Here is a 17,433-nt window from a genome sequence, read left to right on the forward strand (position 1 = left end):
GAAAAGTATTGGTGGTGTAGTAGTTTAGTAGCAGTAGTTTAGTAGTGGTGTAGTAGTAATAGTGTATTCGTGATGTAGTAGTAGAAGTGTCGCAGTAGAGTAGTAGCAGCAGTAGTTTAGTAGTGGTGTAGTAGTAGTGTATTAGTGATGTAGTAGTAGTAGTAGTGTAGCAGTAGTGTAATTAGTAGTGTAGCAGAGGTATCGTAGTGGTAGTGTATTAGTGATGTAGTAGTACTGTAGCAGTAGTTTAGTAGTAGTGTATTAGTGGTGTAGCAAAAGTATTGTAGTAGTAGTAGTAGTAGTAGTAGTGTAGTGGTAGTGGTAGTGTAGCAGTAGTTTAGTAATGTAGCAGTAGTGGTGTAGTAGTGTATTAGTGATGCAGTAGTACTGTAGCAGTAGTTTAGTAGTAGTGTATTAGTATTGTAGCAGTAGTTTAGTAGTGGTGCAGCAGTATTGCAGTAATGTAGCAGTAGTTTAGTAGTGTTGTAGTAGTGTATTAGTGATGTAGTAGTACTGTAGCAGTAGTTTAGTAGTAGTGTAGCAGTAGTATTGTAGTAGTGTATTGGTGGTGTAGCAGTAGTTTAGTATTGGTGTAGTAGTAGTAGTAGTAGATGTATTGTAGTAGTAGTAGTAGTAGTGTTGTTGTCACATAAGTAATGTCTTGGTGGTGTAGTAGTAGTAGTGTATTAGTGATGTAGTAGTAGCAGTGTAGTAGCAGTAGTACTATATTGGTGGTGTAGTATTAGTAGCAGTGTATTAGTGGTGTAGTAGTAGTAGTAGTCGTAGCAGTAGTAGTGTAGCAGTAGTTTAGTAGAGGGTATTCGTGGTGTAGTAATAGTAATGTAGTAGTAGTGGTGGTGTAGTAGTAGTATTACCTGCCAGGATGGATTTGTGTGCCTTGAACTCCTGCCCCCCCACATAGAGGGAACAGTCAGTGAAGCGGGAACACTGCCACAGGTTCCCCAGGTCGTCTGACAGCTGACACTCTGGTACCTTCAGCATGTTCATGTTGGACTGGCCAGAGATGTTCACAGAGTCCTGCACCACACTCACCTGTAATATAACATACAATACATGATCAATACTAAATCATGCTGGGCTGGCCAGAGATGTACACAGAGTCCTGAACCACATTCACCTTTTAATTTAATTTGTTTCATTTCACCTTTATTTAACCAGGTAGGCCAGTTGAGAACAAGTTCTCATTTACAACTGCGACCTGGCCAAGATAAAGCAAAGCTGTGTGACACAAACAACAACACAGAGTTACACATAAACAAACGTACAGACTATAACACAATAGAAAAAGTCTATATACAGTGTGTGAGGATGGTAAGGCAATAAATAGGCCATAGTAGCGAAGTAATTACAGTTTAGCAGATTAACACTGGAGTGATAGATGAGCAGATGATGGTGTGTAGATAGTGATACTTGTGTGCAAAAGTGCAGCAAAGTAAATAAAAACAATATGGGGATGAGGTAGGTAGATTGGCTATTTACAGATGTACACCTAGAATATAATATAACATACAATACATGATCAATACAGTATCCATAAATTATCTATACATTTACATGATCAATACTAAATCATGTTGGACTGGCCAGAGATGTTCACAGAGTCCTGCACCACCCTCACCTAGAACACAATACATTAATCTATACTAAAACACAAGTACTATGTGGACGGACACAATAATAGATGGTTTGGAGAGAACTTCTAAAGCCTTGTTCACACTGCAGAGGCCTTAAAATTATTAATGCTCAATCAGTTTTGGAAAACTGACTGTCCAAACAGCAAGTTAAAAGTGACATGGCTACGCTAGTTGTCAGAGTAATGATGTGTGTGTGTGCGCGCAGTAATGTAGGCTGATCGGTTGTGGTGCTCCTGCTTGCTGTCACTCAGAAGTTATGTTGCAGCCCAAGGTACAATGTCATGGACATTTTCCAGTTGCTTTGAATGATCAAAATCAGTGTAAGAACGCTTTTTTTTTTTCTTCATATCAAAGGATATGATGGTCCTTTTTGGGCGGCCACAGCAGTCAACTCTCTTGCTAGGTATAGCGTTTTAGATTTCTAGCACATTCGCTCATTTGAAAACAAATAACAAGCTAGTTAGCTATCACAAGGTCTTGTCAAACTGTCAACAGAGTAGCTAGCAAGCAACAAGATGTGCCAAATAACAGTCTAAAAACCACTTGAGTTCAAATAAATAAGATTTGACCATTCTGACTAGTTGCATGGACAGCAATCAGATTTATATCGGATTTCAAACCACTGAAAGTGGCTTCTAACTGCCAATGTGAACAAGGCTTGTTTTTACATAAACAGATCTACTACAACAGGAAACACAGCACAATGTAAACCAAATTAAACAGCACATTGTAAACCAAATTAAACAGCACATTGTAACCCAAATTAAACAGCACATTGTAAACCAAATTAAACAGCACATTGTAACCCAAATTAAACAGCACATTGTAAACCAAATTGAAACAGCACATTGTAAACCAAATTAAACAGCACATAATAAACCAAATAGAAAAGCATATTGTAACCCAACAAATTATCTTTCCAAAATGCTTAATTAATGAGGAGAGATATTCCATCATCAATTTGAATGTCATTTGTTTATGAAATTGCCATTTTCACTGAAAATGTTAGACCTGGCTGCAAACCTCGTCAGGCAAACTGGCAATTATTCCTAGCTGTATTCAGAAAAATGCAAATTCATTGGACACTTCATTTAATTGTCCCTCAAAGGAGACGTTTCAGAAAACACTTAAGCTGTGTTCGAATACTAATATTAACCTCACTATTTGCGACGTGAATTGAGTATATAGTAGGCTTATTGGTCAAAGCATGGATATAGTTAGTATGCCAAAAGCTCCAGGATGTCGTACGACATTTACATTTGCCTGGATGTCGTCCTACAGTGGACACAAGTTCCGTGCTTTTAGGACCCATAATGCAATTCTTCAGAAGGTGGGCATGGCTTCAATGTTTTCAGATTTGAAGAAAATGGCGGAAAATATGTAGCTGAAGTCCGACTTGAGTGGATACAAATTCATTGCGTTAACTAATTATGACAAATGTTAAGAAAATGTTGAGCAATGGAATGAAGTAATGACTTTTCAAATAAGTTACGTTAAACTTTATGTTGGCTACGCTGTCCTTACGAACCACATACAGTGGGGCAAAAAATGATTTAGTCAGCCACCAATTGTGCAAGTTCTCCCACTTAAAAAGATGAGAGGCCTGTAATTTTCATCATAGGTACACTTCAACTATGACAGACAAAATTAAGAAAAATATCCAGAAAATGACAATGTAGGATTTTTAATTAATTAATTTGCAAATTATGGTGGAAAATAAGTATTTGATCACCTACAAACAAGCAAGATTTCTGTCTCTCACAGACCTGTAACTTCTTCTTTAAGAGGCTCCTCTGTCCTCCACTCGTTACCTGTATTAATGGCACCTGTTTGAACTTGTTATCAGTATAAAAGACACCTGTCCACAACCTCAAACAGTCACACTCCAAACTCCACTATGGCCAAGACCAAAGAGCTGTCAAAGGACACCAGAAACAAAATTGTAGACCTGCACCAGGCTAGGAAGACCGAATCTGCAATAGGTAAGCAGCTTGGTTTGAAGAATCCACTGTGGGAGCAATTATTAGGAAATGAAAGACATACAAGACCACTGATAATCTCCCTCGATCTGGGGCTCCACGCAAGATCTCACCCCGTGGGGTCAAAATGATCACAAGAACAGTGAGCAAAAGTCCCAGAACCACATGGGGGGACCTAGTGCAGATTCAGTCTTCCCAGCCTGGTACAGGTCTACAATTTTGTTTCTGGTGTCCTTTGACAGCTCTTTGGTCTTGGCCATAGTGGAGTTTGGAGTGTGACTGTTTGAGGTTGTGGACAGGTGTCTTTTATACTGATAACAAGTTCAAACAGGTGCCATTAATACATGTAACGAGTGGAGGACAGAGGAGCCTCTTAAAGAAGAAGTTACAGGTCTGTGAGAGCCAGAAATCTAGCTTGTTTGTAGGTGACCAAATACTTATTTTCCACCATAATTTGCAAATAAATTAATTAAAAATCCTACAATGTGATTTTCTGGATTTTGTTGAAGTGTACCTATGATGAAAATTACAGGCCTCTCATCTTTTTAAGTGGGAGAACTTGCACAATTGGTGGCTGACTAAATACTTTTTTGCCCCACTGTATATCTACAGTAAAACGAGTACTATATTGACATAACCTGAAAGGCCGCTCAGCAAGGAAGAAGCCACTGCTCCAAAACCACCATAAAAAAGCCAGACTACGGTTTGCAACTGAATAAGGGGACAAAAATCGTACTTTTTGGAGAAGGTCTGAAGCAACAAAAATTTAACTATTTGGCCATCGTTATTTTTTTAATTTTACCTCTATTTCTACTTTTTTGTATTTTACCTTTATTTCTCTCATTGAGATAATATCTATTTTCCAAGAGAGCTGGTCCAATAGCAGCAGGGGGAACAACGTTTCAGACAAAACAACTTACATACACTAAGTTTTGTTTAATATTGTGTTAGTGCATGTAAACTTCTGACCCACTGGAATTGTGATACAGTGAATTTTAAGTGAAATAATCTGTCTGTAAACAATTGTTGGAAAAATTACTTGTGTCATGCACAAAGTAGATGTCCTAACCGACTTGCCAAAACTATAGTTTGTTAACAAGACATTTGTGGAGTGGTTGAAAAATGAGTTTTAATGACTCCAACCTAAGTGAATGTAAACCTCCGACTTCAACTGTACATAGTCAATGGTAGGCTTCGAGGGGACTCCTACGCTAGGTACATCTATAGCTAATCAGTAGAGTACTTTATCACGGACCCCAACCCAGTCTCTCAGAGCGTTCACAGTGAACCAACTGATATCAGATCACAGCAAAATCACAGTCTACTTTTGTATTTGTATTTATTATGGATCACCATTAGGGGGGGGGGGGGACTCCCGAGTGATGCAGCGGTCTAAGACACTGCACCTCAGTGCCAGAGGGTTCGATTCCAGGCTGTATCACAATTGGCCGTGATTTGGAGTCACATAGGATGGTGCACAATTGGCCCAGCATCGTCCGGGTTAGGGTTTGGACGGTGTGGGCCGTCATTGTAAATAAGAATTTGTTCTTAACTAACTTGCCTTGTTAAATAAAGGTTAAATAAAAAATAAAATTAGCTGCTGTCAAGGAAGCTACTCTTCCTGGGGTCCAGCGAAATTAAGGCAGTTTATACAATTTTAAAAACATAACAATGCATTCACAAATTTCACCTCAACTCCACCACTACCACATATCTACAGTACAAAACCCATGTGTACGTGTGTGCATAGTGCGTATGTTATCGTGTGTGTGCATGGATGTGTCTGTGCCTATGGTTGTGTTGCTTCACAGTCCCCGCTGTTCCAGAAGGTGTTTTTTATCTGTTTTTATCTAATTCTACTGCTGTATCAGTTACCTGATATGGAATAGAGTTCCATGTAGTCATGGCTCTATGTAGTACTGTGCGCCTCTCAAAGTCTGTTCTGGACTTGGGAACTGTGAAGAGAACTCTTGTGGCATGTCTTTTGGGGTATGCATGTGTGTCCGAGCTGTGCGCCAGTAGTTCAAACAGACAGCTCGGTGCAATCAACATGTCAATACCTCTCACAAATAGTACTGATGAAGTCAATCTCTCCTTCACATTGAGCCAGGAGAGATTGGCATGCATATTATTAATGTTAGCTCTCTGTGAACATCCAAGGGCCGGCTGTGCTGCCCTGTTCTGAGCCAAATGCAATTTTCATAAGTCGCTTTTTGTGGCACCTGACCACATGACTTAACAGTTGTCCAGGTGCGACAAAACTAGGGCCTGTAGGACCTGCCTTGTTGACAGTGCTGTCTAGAAGGTAGAAACTAGGGCCTGTAGAACCTGCCTTGTTGACAGTGCTGTCTAGAAGGTAGAAACTAGGGCCTGTAGGACCTGCCTTGTTGATAGTTCTGTCTAGAAGGTAGAAACTAGGGCCTGTAGGACCTGCCTTGTTGACAGTGCTGTTAAGAAGGTAGAAACTAGGGCCTGTAGGACCTGCCTTGTTAACAGTGCTGTTAAGAAGGTAGAAACTAGGGCCTGTAGGTCCTGCCTTGTTGATAGTGCTATCTAGAAGGTAGAAACTAGGGCCTGTAGGATATGCCTTGTTTATAGTGCTGTCTAGAAGGTAGAAACTAGGGCCTGTAGGATCTGCCTTGTTGATAGTGCTGTCTATAAGGTAGAAACTAGGGCCTGTAGGACCTGCCTTGTTGATAGTGCTGTTAAGAAGGTAGAAACTAGGTTATGTAGGACCTGCCTTGTTGATAGTGCTGTCTAGAAGGTAGAAACTAGGGTCTGTAGGACCTGCCTTGTTGACAGTGCTGTTAAGAAGGTAGAAACTAGGGCCTGTATGACCTGCCTTGTTGATAGTGCTGTCTAGAAGGTAGGAACTAGGGCCTGTAGGACCTGCCTTGTTGACAGTGCTGTTAAGAAGGTAGAAACTAGGGCCTGTAAGAGCTGCCTTGTTGACAGTGCGGTCTAGAAGGTAGAGCAGTGCCTTATCATGGACATACTTCTCCCCATCTAAGCTACTGCTGTATGAATATGTTTTGACCATGACAGTTTACAATCCAGGGTAACTTCAAGCAGTTTAGTCACCTCAACTTGCTCAATTTCCACATTATTCATTACAAGATTGAGGTTTAGTGAATGATTTGTCTCAAATACAATGCCTTTAGTTTTTAGAAATATTTAGGACTAACTTATTCCTTGCCACCCACTCTGAAACTAACTGCAATTCTTTGTTAAGTTTTGCAGTAATTTCAGTCGCTGTAGTAGCTGGCTTTACTCAAAGCCAGTGGCATGTCATTAGTAAAGATTTTTAAAAGTAAGGGGCCTACTACCCTGGGGAATTCCTGATTCTACCTGCTATTATGTTGGAGACGCTTCCATTAAAGAACACCCTCTGTGTTCTGTTAGACAGGTAACTCTTTATCCATAATATAACATGTGGTTATAATGCCAAAACACATATGTTTTTCCAGCAGCAGACTATGATCGTTAAATGTCAAAAGCTAAACTGAAGTCTAACAAAACATATTTTTACCATCAATTTCTTGAACAGAGCTGTTAGAGCCGATTTGGACATATTTGCGTAAAAGACTGAACATATGGAGCTCCATGTATATTTGTGTAAATATTAATGTAAATGATGAAATATTAGGTACGTACCATTATGATTTATATTTACCTGATTTGAGATATATTCATTTGTTGTTTGTGTAACTGTTTTTGTCCCCCCCCCCCCTCTTGCCTATTCATTGTATTGTGGTAAGTGTGTTAGGATAAAGGCAGGAAGTTGGGCCTTCGGGAGGAGGAGTCCTTGCTAGATGCGGGAGCGGTATAGTTTTTTGACCATACATACATACATACAAACATACATACAGACAGGTCATAATATGCATTTTCCATATCAAGTATTCTCTGCTTTAAGTTGATTGGAGAATAATTTATTTGTTAGATATAAGAAGAATAAACATTTTTGTTGCACCATATCCCTGGATGCCATCGAATGTTTGGCCGTTTGGGAAACCTTGAGTGTGGACTGTATGCGTACCAAACAAACCCGCTTCAGGCTTGGGCAGTGGCTATGGTAAAGGCGAAAGGAAGCCACTACAATCAAGTCAAAAAACTACGTGAAGGATTACTATCGGAAGGAAATCTCCGGTTCGGACACACGCTGGATATTGTTGTATTTGTAATTGCATTCGGATCGCAAGGACAGCTCGCTTGGAAGGATTTGAACTCCTAGAATTCGCCAGCCGTGAGTAACCACTGCGAATGAATGAGCTGCCCTGTTCAATGCGATCGTTTGATCATGCATATTATGGAAGCGCAAACGTGCTTTTAATTGGAATGTTTGATAAACTTGGGAATGGAATTCAAAACACAGCGTTGTGAAAACAATTAAGAAGTTTAAGTTTGGGTAACACTGAGATCCTACGCACAATGTAGCCTAATCTTATGTCTAATATTTGGACTAACGTGGAAATGCAATGCAACGAATGCAATCTAAGGATCTAAAGCCAACTGTGTGTTTAAACTTCATTAAAAGGACAACTGATAATGGGATGAAATGTTTAAAACGCATATAAAATGCCGAACTTGCACATGTGCAATTCAAAATGGGTCAATATGCTGAAATGGAGGACTGTTTTAAAGCATTAAAGGAGGTCTAAAGGGGCATTACGTTTAACAATCAAAAACCAACAACTGTGTCATTGTAAATTGAGTGAACTAAAAGTGAATGATGGAGGATGAAATCCCAAATAAGACTCCACTGGAGAGGGCAGAGGAGCATCTAAATTCACTCTATGCAGCCCGGAGAGGCAAACTTGGAGTGTGTACACGTAAAATGAATGAAATAAAAGCCCTTCTTGTTGATGGAGGAAACATTGAAACTGTGGATGAGAGTCTTGAAGCATTTCATGCTGTTCTCAATGACTTTAAGAATGCTCATGATTCTGTGCTAGAGCTGGTCACAGAGGAGGAACACGAACAGGAGAGCATTAACTATTATCAACCAAGAATGAGAACTTATGAACATTTCCTGAAAGAGGTGGAAATATGGAAAAAAGCTGAAATTGAGCCACAAACGCTCATTGAACCACATGACAGCATTTCCAATGTGTCAAAAACATCAAGTAAAACAAAGTATTCTAAGACTGCTTCCTCAGTGTCCTCTGCACGCCTAAAAGCTGAAGCAGAACGAGCAGCTCTACTAGCTCGCCAAGCATCATTACAGGACAAGCATGCATTGGAACTGGAGAAAGCTCAACTGGAACAACAGAAAGCTCAACTGGAACAACAGAAAGCTCAACTGAATGTTGGGATGGAAAAAATGGCACTGGAAACGGACATAGCAGCATATAATGCCAAACTGAAGGTCCTGGAGAGTGACTCAACTTCTCAATCCCATGTTGTGGCAGCCCATTTTCTAAGCCAAGAAGATGGAATGAACTCTTACTTTGAGAACCAGGAACCCGAGGTCTATAAGGAACCTGAACCATCACCTGTTGAGTTTGCTGCATTAGGTGCAGTTCCAAAGACCCCGCTACAAAGAGTTTTACAACCGACCACAAAGCCATCAAAACCTATTCAGAAAACAGCCATAAACCACACCCTTCAGCAGCCAACATCAAGGTCTAGCAATCAACACGGAATCAACACTGCGGGTATCAGCCATGATAACCTCTCTACTGTCATGCAAAGGCAGAATGAAATTGCTGACCTCCTTGTACTACAGCACAAACAGGCCACACTCCCTGTTAGGGAGATACCTATGTTTGACGGTGATCCTCTAAACTTTAGGCCATTTATGCGTGCATTTGAGCATGGTATAGAAGATAAGACAAGCAGTCACCAGGATAGGCTCTATTACCTGGAACAGTACACCTCTGGTCAGCCCAAGGATCTGGTCCGTAGTTGTCTGCATATGGAAGCCAGAAGAGGCTATGCAGAGGCTAAGAGGTTGTTAAAGGAACACTTTGGCAATGAAATCAAAGTCACCACTGCTTACATGGAAAAAGCTTGGAACTGGACAAACATCAAACCGGATGATGGAAAGGGACTGGGTGGCTATGCACTCTATCTTAGAGGATGCTGTAACGCTATGCAAGACTTACAGAACATGGAAGAGCTTAATCTTCCCTCCAACATAAAGTTGATCATGTCAAAACTTCCCTACAAACTAAGGGAAAAATGGAGGTCTACGGCATGTGATATTTTAGAGAGAAGCCACCTGAGAGCCCAGTTCAGTGACCTTGTGACGTTCATGGAAAAACAGGCCAAAATACTGCAGGATCCTTTGTACGGAGATATCCAAGATCCCCTGATCAACAAAAGGTTTTTAAAACCAAAACAGAAGCTGACTTTAAGCAGCAGTTCAAGTCCAAGAGTAGGGGAAGCAGCTTTGCCACTGCAGTAGCTGTAGTGGCAGATTGTGACCCTGAAAAACCTCTAAAAGAACAAACATTCAAAGTCAAGAAACCAGGCACCTACCCTTCTTATTCTCCCAGTATCTCATGTGTATTTTGCGCTGGTGAGCATTTCCTGGTCGACTGCCAACAGGTGAAGGCACAGCCACACGAAGCCAAGGTTGAGTTTCTGAGATCAAAAGGCCTTTGTTTTGGCTGTTTGATGAGAGGACACTTAAGCAAAGAATGTAAAAGAAGGATGACCTGTCAGAAATGTCAAAGAAAGCACCCCACGATCCTGCACATTGAAGGAAGAGAGATTTAGATCTCTGAAGGCCGGTACGAGGGGTGTAGCAGTAAAGCGGGAGGAGACTGTCAGCAGTGCTCTTGTTTCACTGGAAGCTGGTGAAGATACCGGGGCCGGTACAGATTGTGCACTTGCGATTGTGCCAGTTCAAGTAAAGATGGCAAATGGAAGCAGGTCTACGTTAACCTATGCATTTCTCGATTCTGGTAGCTCAGCAACATTTTGTACAGAGAGACTCATGAGGCAGTTGCAAGCTAAAGGCAGTGAGACTGAAATTCTGCTACGCACAATGGGGCAGGAGAGTCCTACCAAGAGCTTTGAGATATCTGGATTAGAGATTGGCAATGTGGAAGGTGACACATTTCTTGCATTACCAAAGGTCTACACCCAAAATAAGATCCCAGTGACAAGAGAAAATATTCCCACTCAGAAAGATCTCAAAAGGTGGCCATACCTGAAAGAGGTTCAGTTGAAGGAAATTGACGCCGACGTCGAACTCCTGATTGGCGTAAATGCTCCAAAGGCAATGGAACCCTGGAAAATCATAAATAGTCAAGGCAACGGACCGTATGCAGTGAAAACCCTCTTTGGATGGGTGATGAACGGTCCTCTTAACAATTGTACCATGGCAGAAGAATCTGGGCATCCTACGGTGATGGCCAATCGTATCTCAATGGCCGACCTGGGGGTTCTTCTTGTAAATCAGTACAACCATGACTTCCCTGAGAGAGGGTATGAAGAGAAAAGTGAGATGTCAGCTGAGGATCGTAGGTTTATGGAGATCGTATCAAGCTCCATAACCCTCAAAGACCATCACTACTACTTACCATTGCCCTTTCGCAAAAAAAGATGTAGTCCTGCCAAACAATCGTGACATGGCAAAGCAGCGGGCTCTAAATATTATCAGGAAGTTCAAGAAGGACAAAGGTTACACTGCAGAGTACAAAGGCTTCATGGAAGAGATGATAACAAAAGGTTACGCCGAGAAGGTACCACAAGAACAGCTCCTCAGAGAGAAAGGCAAGGTATGGTACATACCACACCATGGCGTTCACCATAAGCGCAAAGGAACGATACGAGTAGTGTTTGACTGTTCATCATCCTATAAAGGTACATCTCTTAACAGTGAACTCCTTCAAGGCCCTGACCTGGCAAACACGCTTATAGGAGTCTTGCTAAGATTTCGGCAAGAGCACATTGCCATGATGGCAGACATCGAAGGAATGTTCCATCAAGTACGTGTCCATGAAGATTACTTAGACTTCCTGCGATTCCTATGGTGGCCGGACGGTGATACTAACAAAAGATTGGAGGAGTACAGAATGAAGGTTCATCTTTTCGGTGCTATATCCTCTCCAAGTTGTGCAAACTTTGCACTGCGAAAGACTGCAGAAGACAACTGTGAGAGGTACAATGAAGAGGTGATTCAAACAGTCAAGTCCAACTTCTATGTTGATGACTGCCTCAAGTCAGTGGCCACAGAAGAACAAGCCATAGCACTCACAAAAAACCTCAGGGTTGTGTGCTCTCAGGGTGGGTTCAAATTGACCAAGTGGGTCAGCAACAGCCGCACTGTGCTGGCTTCTATCCCTGATGAATACAAAGCCAAGCAGATAAAGGAATTGGACCTGGACAGAGAAAAGCTGCCTGTTGAAAGAGCACTTGGAATCCGATGGAACATTGAAAGTGATGCGTTTACCTTCAGAGTCACTGTCAAGAACAGACCCCTTACAAGAAGAGTTATTCTCTCAACTGTCAGCTCTATTTAGGATCCATTAGGTTTCCTCGCCCCATTTGTATTAAAGGCAAAGCAAATTCTTCAAGTGCTCTGCAAGCTAAAGTGTGGATGGGACGAAGTCATCCCTGAAGAACACTCTATTTCATGGCAGAGATGGCTCTCAGAGCTGGACCAGCTCTCCAGATTCCAGATAGACAGGTGCATGAAGCCTGAGAACTTTGGTCAAGTCATGACGGCACAGCTGCATCACTTCGGTGATGCAAGTGAACAAGGTTATGGCACGGCAAGCTACCTTAGGTTCACAAACGGTACGGAAAAGGTTCACATTGCATTCATACTGGGGAAATCAAGGGTGACTCCACTCAAGCAGATGACAATCCCCAGACTGGAACTTGCTGCAGCAACATTGGCAGTGCGAGTGGACAGGATGTTAAGGTTGGAGCTCCAGATTGAACTTGAGGAGTCAACTTTTTGGACTGACAGCCAGTCTGTGCTAAAATACATCCACAATGATACCAAAAGATTCCATACCTTTGTGGCTAATAGGGTTGCTATGATCCGTGACCTATCGAAAGCAAAACAGTGGAGGTATTTGAACTCCAAACACAACCCAGCCGATGATGCCTCAAGAGGATTACATGTTGAAATGTTCCTGAACTCAAAGAGATGGCGCAATGGACCAGAATTCCTGGAGGAACCAGAAACTCAATGGCCGAAAGTCCCCGAGGAGCTTAACTCCATCCCTCCGGATGATCCAGAGGTGAGGGAAGACGTAATCGTAAACAGTACAAGTGTGGAAGAAAAGAGTCCAACCAGCAAACTGATTGAGTACTATTCAACATGGAACAGCTTGAAGAAAGCAGTTGCCTGGATGCTGAAACTGAAGAAACGTCTTCTACAGTTAAGCCAGAAAAGGAAAATTCTCTCTCAAACTGATCCAGATCAGAGTCTGACAAACTCACTGAAGGAACAAATTGACAAGTTCAAACTGACGTTTGGAAAAGAAAGTCTGTCTGTGGATGACCTAGATGAAGCAGAAAAGGTCATCATCCGATTTGAACAACGACAGCACTTTAAACAAGAAATTGCACTAGTTGTGAAAGGAAAACAATGTGCCAAGAGAAGTGGCTCAATCTGTAAGCTTGATCCAATTGTTGACAATGGCATTCTGAGAGTAGGAGGAAGGTTAAGCAAAGCTGCTATGCCTACGGAACTAAAGAATCCTATGATCCTTCCAAAAGACTCCTACATCTCTAGACTGATCTTACTCCATATCCATGAGCAGGTTGGCCACTCTGGGAGAGGTCACATGCTTTCTAGACTTCGCCAGCGATATTGGATACCCTGTGCCAACTCTTTAGCAAGGAAGATCCTTAAGAGCTGTGTCTTTTGCAGGCGGATGCAAGCTAGAGCTGGAGAACAGAAGATGGCCGACCTTCCACAAGATCGGGTGTCACCTGATTTGCCGCCTTTCACCCATGTGGGCATAGATTACTTCGGCCCCATAGAGGTGAAGCGAGGCCGCGTTCATGTGAAGCGGTATGGTGTGATCTTTACTTGCCTTGTGAGTCGAGCTGTCCATCTAGAAGTTGCTAGTTATCTGGATACTGATTCCTGCATCAATGCCCTGCGCAGGTTTATCTGTCGAAGGGGCCCAGTAACAAGTATCAGAACAGACAATGGCACCAACTTTGTTGGAACACACAGAGAGCTAGAAGAAGCTATGAAAGAGCTGGATCACAGCAAGATTCAAAATGAATTACTGAAGGAAGGAGTGACATGGTCATTCAACCCTCCCTCTGGAGCCCACCATGGGGGGGTATGGGAGAGGTTGATCCGACTGGTGAAAAAGATCCTCTATTCAGTCCTTAAAGAGCAAGTACTGGATGATGAGGCTTTGCAGACCGCCTTGTGTGAAGTTGAGGCGATTATGAACGACAGACCAATCACTACTGTAACAAATGACCCTAATGATTTAGAACCCCTGACTCCGAACCATCTGCTTCATCTGAAAGCTAAGCCAGTCCTGCCACCAGGACTATTCCAGAGAAGCGACCTATACACACGAAGGAGATGGAAGCAAGTACAATATATCACTGACCTCTTCTGGAAGAGATGGATCAGGGAGTATCTTCCACTTATGCAGGAGCGGAACAAGTGGAACAAAACTAAGAGAAACTTCAGTCCTGGTGACCTCGTGGTCATCGTCGATGACACCGCCCCAAGGAACTCCTGGCTAATGGGGCGTGTGGTGGAGGCCTTGCCAGGGGCCAAAGGTCTTGTCCGGAGCGTCATGGTTAAGACTAAGACCAATATCTTACAGAGACCTATCAATAAACTCTGTCTGCTCCTTGAGGCGACTGAGTGAAACACACACACACACACACACACACACACAGTGCTCCATCTTAGAATCACGTGCACCTCTGATTCTTGATGTCGTACTCTTACATTCTTTGATGTCATACATTTTTGGACGTCAAACTCTTGACATTTTTGGAAGTTGAACACCTTTACACTTCAACTCAGACTGAGATCTATGGACTTTTTCTATATGGCACCTTGTATACTTGTATATAGCTATCAACTGTAATAGTGCTCTGGTATAGAATGTTGTGTATTGGCTCTACGTTTGAATATTAAGTAATTGTTGTGCATTCAGTGCAGTCAACAATTAGGGGCCGGTATGTTAGAGCCGATTTGGACATATTTGCGTAAAAGACTGAACATATGGAGCTCCATGTATATTTGTGTAAATATTAATGTAAATGATGAAATATTAGGTACGTACCATTATGATTTATATTTACCTGATTTGAGATATATTCATTTGTTGTTTGTGTAACTGTTTTTGTCCCCCCCCTCTTGCCTATTCATTGTATTGTGGTAAGTGTGTTAGGATTAAGGCAGGAAGTTGGGCCTTCGGGAGGAGGAGTCCTTGCTAGATGCGGGAGCGGTATAGTTTTTTGACCATACATCCATCCATACATACATACAAACATACATACAGACAGGTCATAATATGTATTTTCCATATCAAGTATTCTCTGCTTTAAGTTGATTGGAGAATAATTTATTTGTTAGATATAAGAAGAATAAACATTTTTGTTGCACCATATCCCTGGATGTCATCGAATGTTTGGCCGTTTGGGAAACCTTGAGTGTGGACTGTATGCGTACCAAAAAAACCCGCTTCAGGCTTGGGCAGTGGCTATGGTAAAGGCGAAAGGAAGCCACTACAAGAGCTATGCTCAACCATTATGCATCAAAGCTAAAGGAACTGAATAATATTAAGAAATGCTATAGATGAAAGGAAAGTAGTGTGGAAACCTACCAAAAAAACAATTAGGCAAACAACAAATTCCAACCCTTTTAGACAACTTCTTGGACAAAAAAATGCCACTGTAATAGTGAAGGTGTAAACTTGGGAGTAGAGAACCTAAACAGTATATTTGACCTATCAGCTTCAAATCAAATCAAACTTTATGAATTACCTGTTGCACAACATTCGGCTCAGGTGTTGGTAACTGTTTCGCCATAAACTTGCGCCAAACGTTGTGCAACAGGTCATTCATAAGTTTACCTAAGTAGTTAGATGGTTTGTCATTAATTGTATTAGATAGACATACCTCTAATATCCGTACATTATTGACCCGTGACTGACAATTTTGAAGTACGTTAGCTAAAACAGTCTATTTAAGTCGGCAATAGAAAAAATGCCTGTCTTTCATGTTCCTTGATTGGGTAAAGACAAACCGTCACTCCAAAACTAGTGGACCAATGAAGATTTATTGTCTACGCATCCCTCTAAACCCCGCCCTTCACGGAGAAATAATGCCAAAACTCACAATCAAACAGACTGGCAGTGAAAACAAAGAAACAGACATCGAAAGCAAAGATATGAGTAGCGTAACCAAAAGGGTAGTGCATTCAGGCAAGAGAGTAGGCAAAATGTATTCAATAGGATTGTTTGCAAGGAAAGTTTAACCAAAAACTACTTTGGAAATATATATTTTTTAATCGTCTGTCATAGTGTTTTGCTCTCGCTTTAAAATGATTTGCTTACAAGTTTTGGGGTTTTGCATTTGATGTCTTATTTTTGTTAACAACTCTATACATTTTGCTTTCGAATGTTTGGTTTTTGATTTCAACATCCATTATTTCACCTGTCCTCGAAAACATGTTTACATTCTCAACTTTATTTTTCATGTTCCCGATTTAGTTAATTTTGAATTCAATACATATGGCGTGAAATTGACCCCATACCATGTAGACTGTGTCAAAGAGCATCCTAAATAACTTCACCCTACACACACACACAAAAAAAACTAACATTTTGGAACCAACTTCCCCCTAAAGCTAGGACAAAAGAGTCCATGCCCATCTTCTGAAAACATCTAAAACCCTACCTCTTCAAAGAGTATCTTTCCCCCCTTACCATCTCTGACTCTGCTTACTATGACTGTGATGCGTGGTTGTCCCACCTAGCTATCTGAAGATGAATGCACTAACCGTAAGTCACTCTGTATATGTGTCTGCTAAATGACTCAAATGTAAATGTCTTACCTCACAGAACAGGGTGAGTTTGTCATCAGGTAACAGCCCATTGGCTTCATCAAGCAGGAAATCTCTTCTAATAAACTTTTTGAAGCCCCAGTCTTTCCCCTGGACAAACCGATAGGCTCTTTGGCTTTCTGCAGGGAGGAGGAAGAATCCAAAACACACTTAGTTTGTGTCTATAAGGCTCTCACTAGGAGAATACAAGTAAATAGTATGTTATTTGAATGATGTGCTGGGGATGAATCAGAATTAGTTGGGTAACATAAGATGTTTTATTTTCATTATATGCTTGTGAGTTTCTTGTCATTTAGAATATATCTTGTTGCACTATAGTGGTGGCCATTTGCAGTTATACTTTCTCTGTCCTGGGTTCAGTTACTTGGGCCGCAGAAGGGAGAGGTCATAAAAGATCCCAGTTGCCATTATGTTGGCCACTCTCAACTTTTCATTAAAGATACTGAAATGTTGAAAGTCAAAATGCTATTACAAAAGCTTAATTATTATTAAAGGTGAAGTATAAGCATAACTCTGACTGGTGTGTGATTTGCTCTCTCATCATTTGGTAATTAAGGAAATTTCCACGACAGATGATATCCATAAAGTAACAGTTTTGTCTGTTACTTACCCATAGCTTTAGTCTCTTCTCTTTTAGTGTTCAATAAGGAAAACTTGAACTTTGCTCTGACTTCACTTTTTGGACAACTAACAAGAAGTAAATACAACGACAGATAATCTTTGCTTTCATCATCCAGTCCTTTTGGGTTGACTCTCAGACACCTGGGCAGGAAACAGGAGG

At 41.4% G+C, this 17,433-nt stretch overlaps 1 protein-coding gene across 4 annotated transcripts in view; it reads right to left on the reverse strand.

Annotated features, from left to right (window-relative positions):
• Positions 1 to 17,433, reverse strand: part of LOC135547742 (speckle-type POZ protein-like A) — an 83,349-nt gene that overhangs the window by 16,455 nt on the left and 49,461 nt on the right. For all 4 annotated transcript variants that reach the window (XM_064976998.1, XM_064977000.1, XM_064976999.1 and 1 more), the window contains 3 exons: positions 17,263 to 17,414; positions 16,644 to 16,771; positions 876 to 1,053 (listed from right to left, as the gene is read on the reverse strand). In XM_064976998.1, the coding sequence (XP_064833070.1) occupies positions 876 to 1,053; positions 16,644 to 16,771; positions 17,263 to 17,414 (458 nt within the window). The remainder of the gene's footprint in view (positions 1 to 875; positions 1,054 to 16,643; positions 16,772 to 17,262; positions 17,415 to 17,433) is intronic.

This window comes from Oncorhynchus masou, chromosome 10 (assembly GCF_036934945.1).
Source record: "Oncorhynchus masou masou isolate Uvic2021 chromosome 10, UVic_Omas_1.1, whole genome shotgun sequence".
NCBI lineage: Eukaryota > Metazoa > Chordata > Actinopteri > Salmoniformes > Salmonidae > Oncorhynchus > Oncorhynchus masou.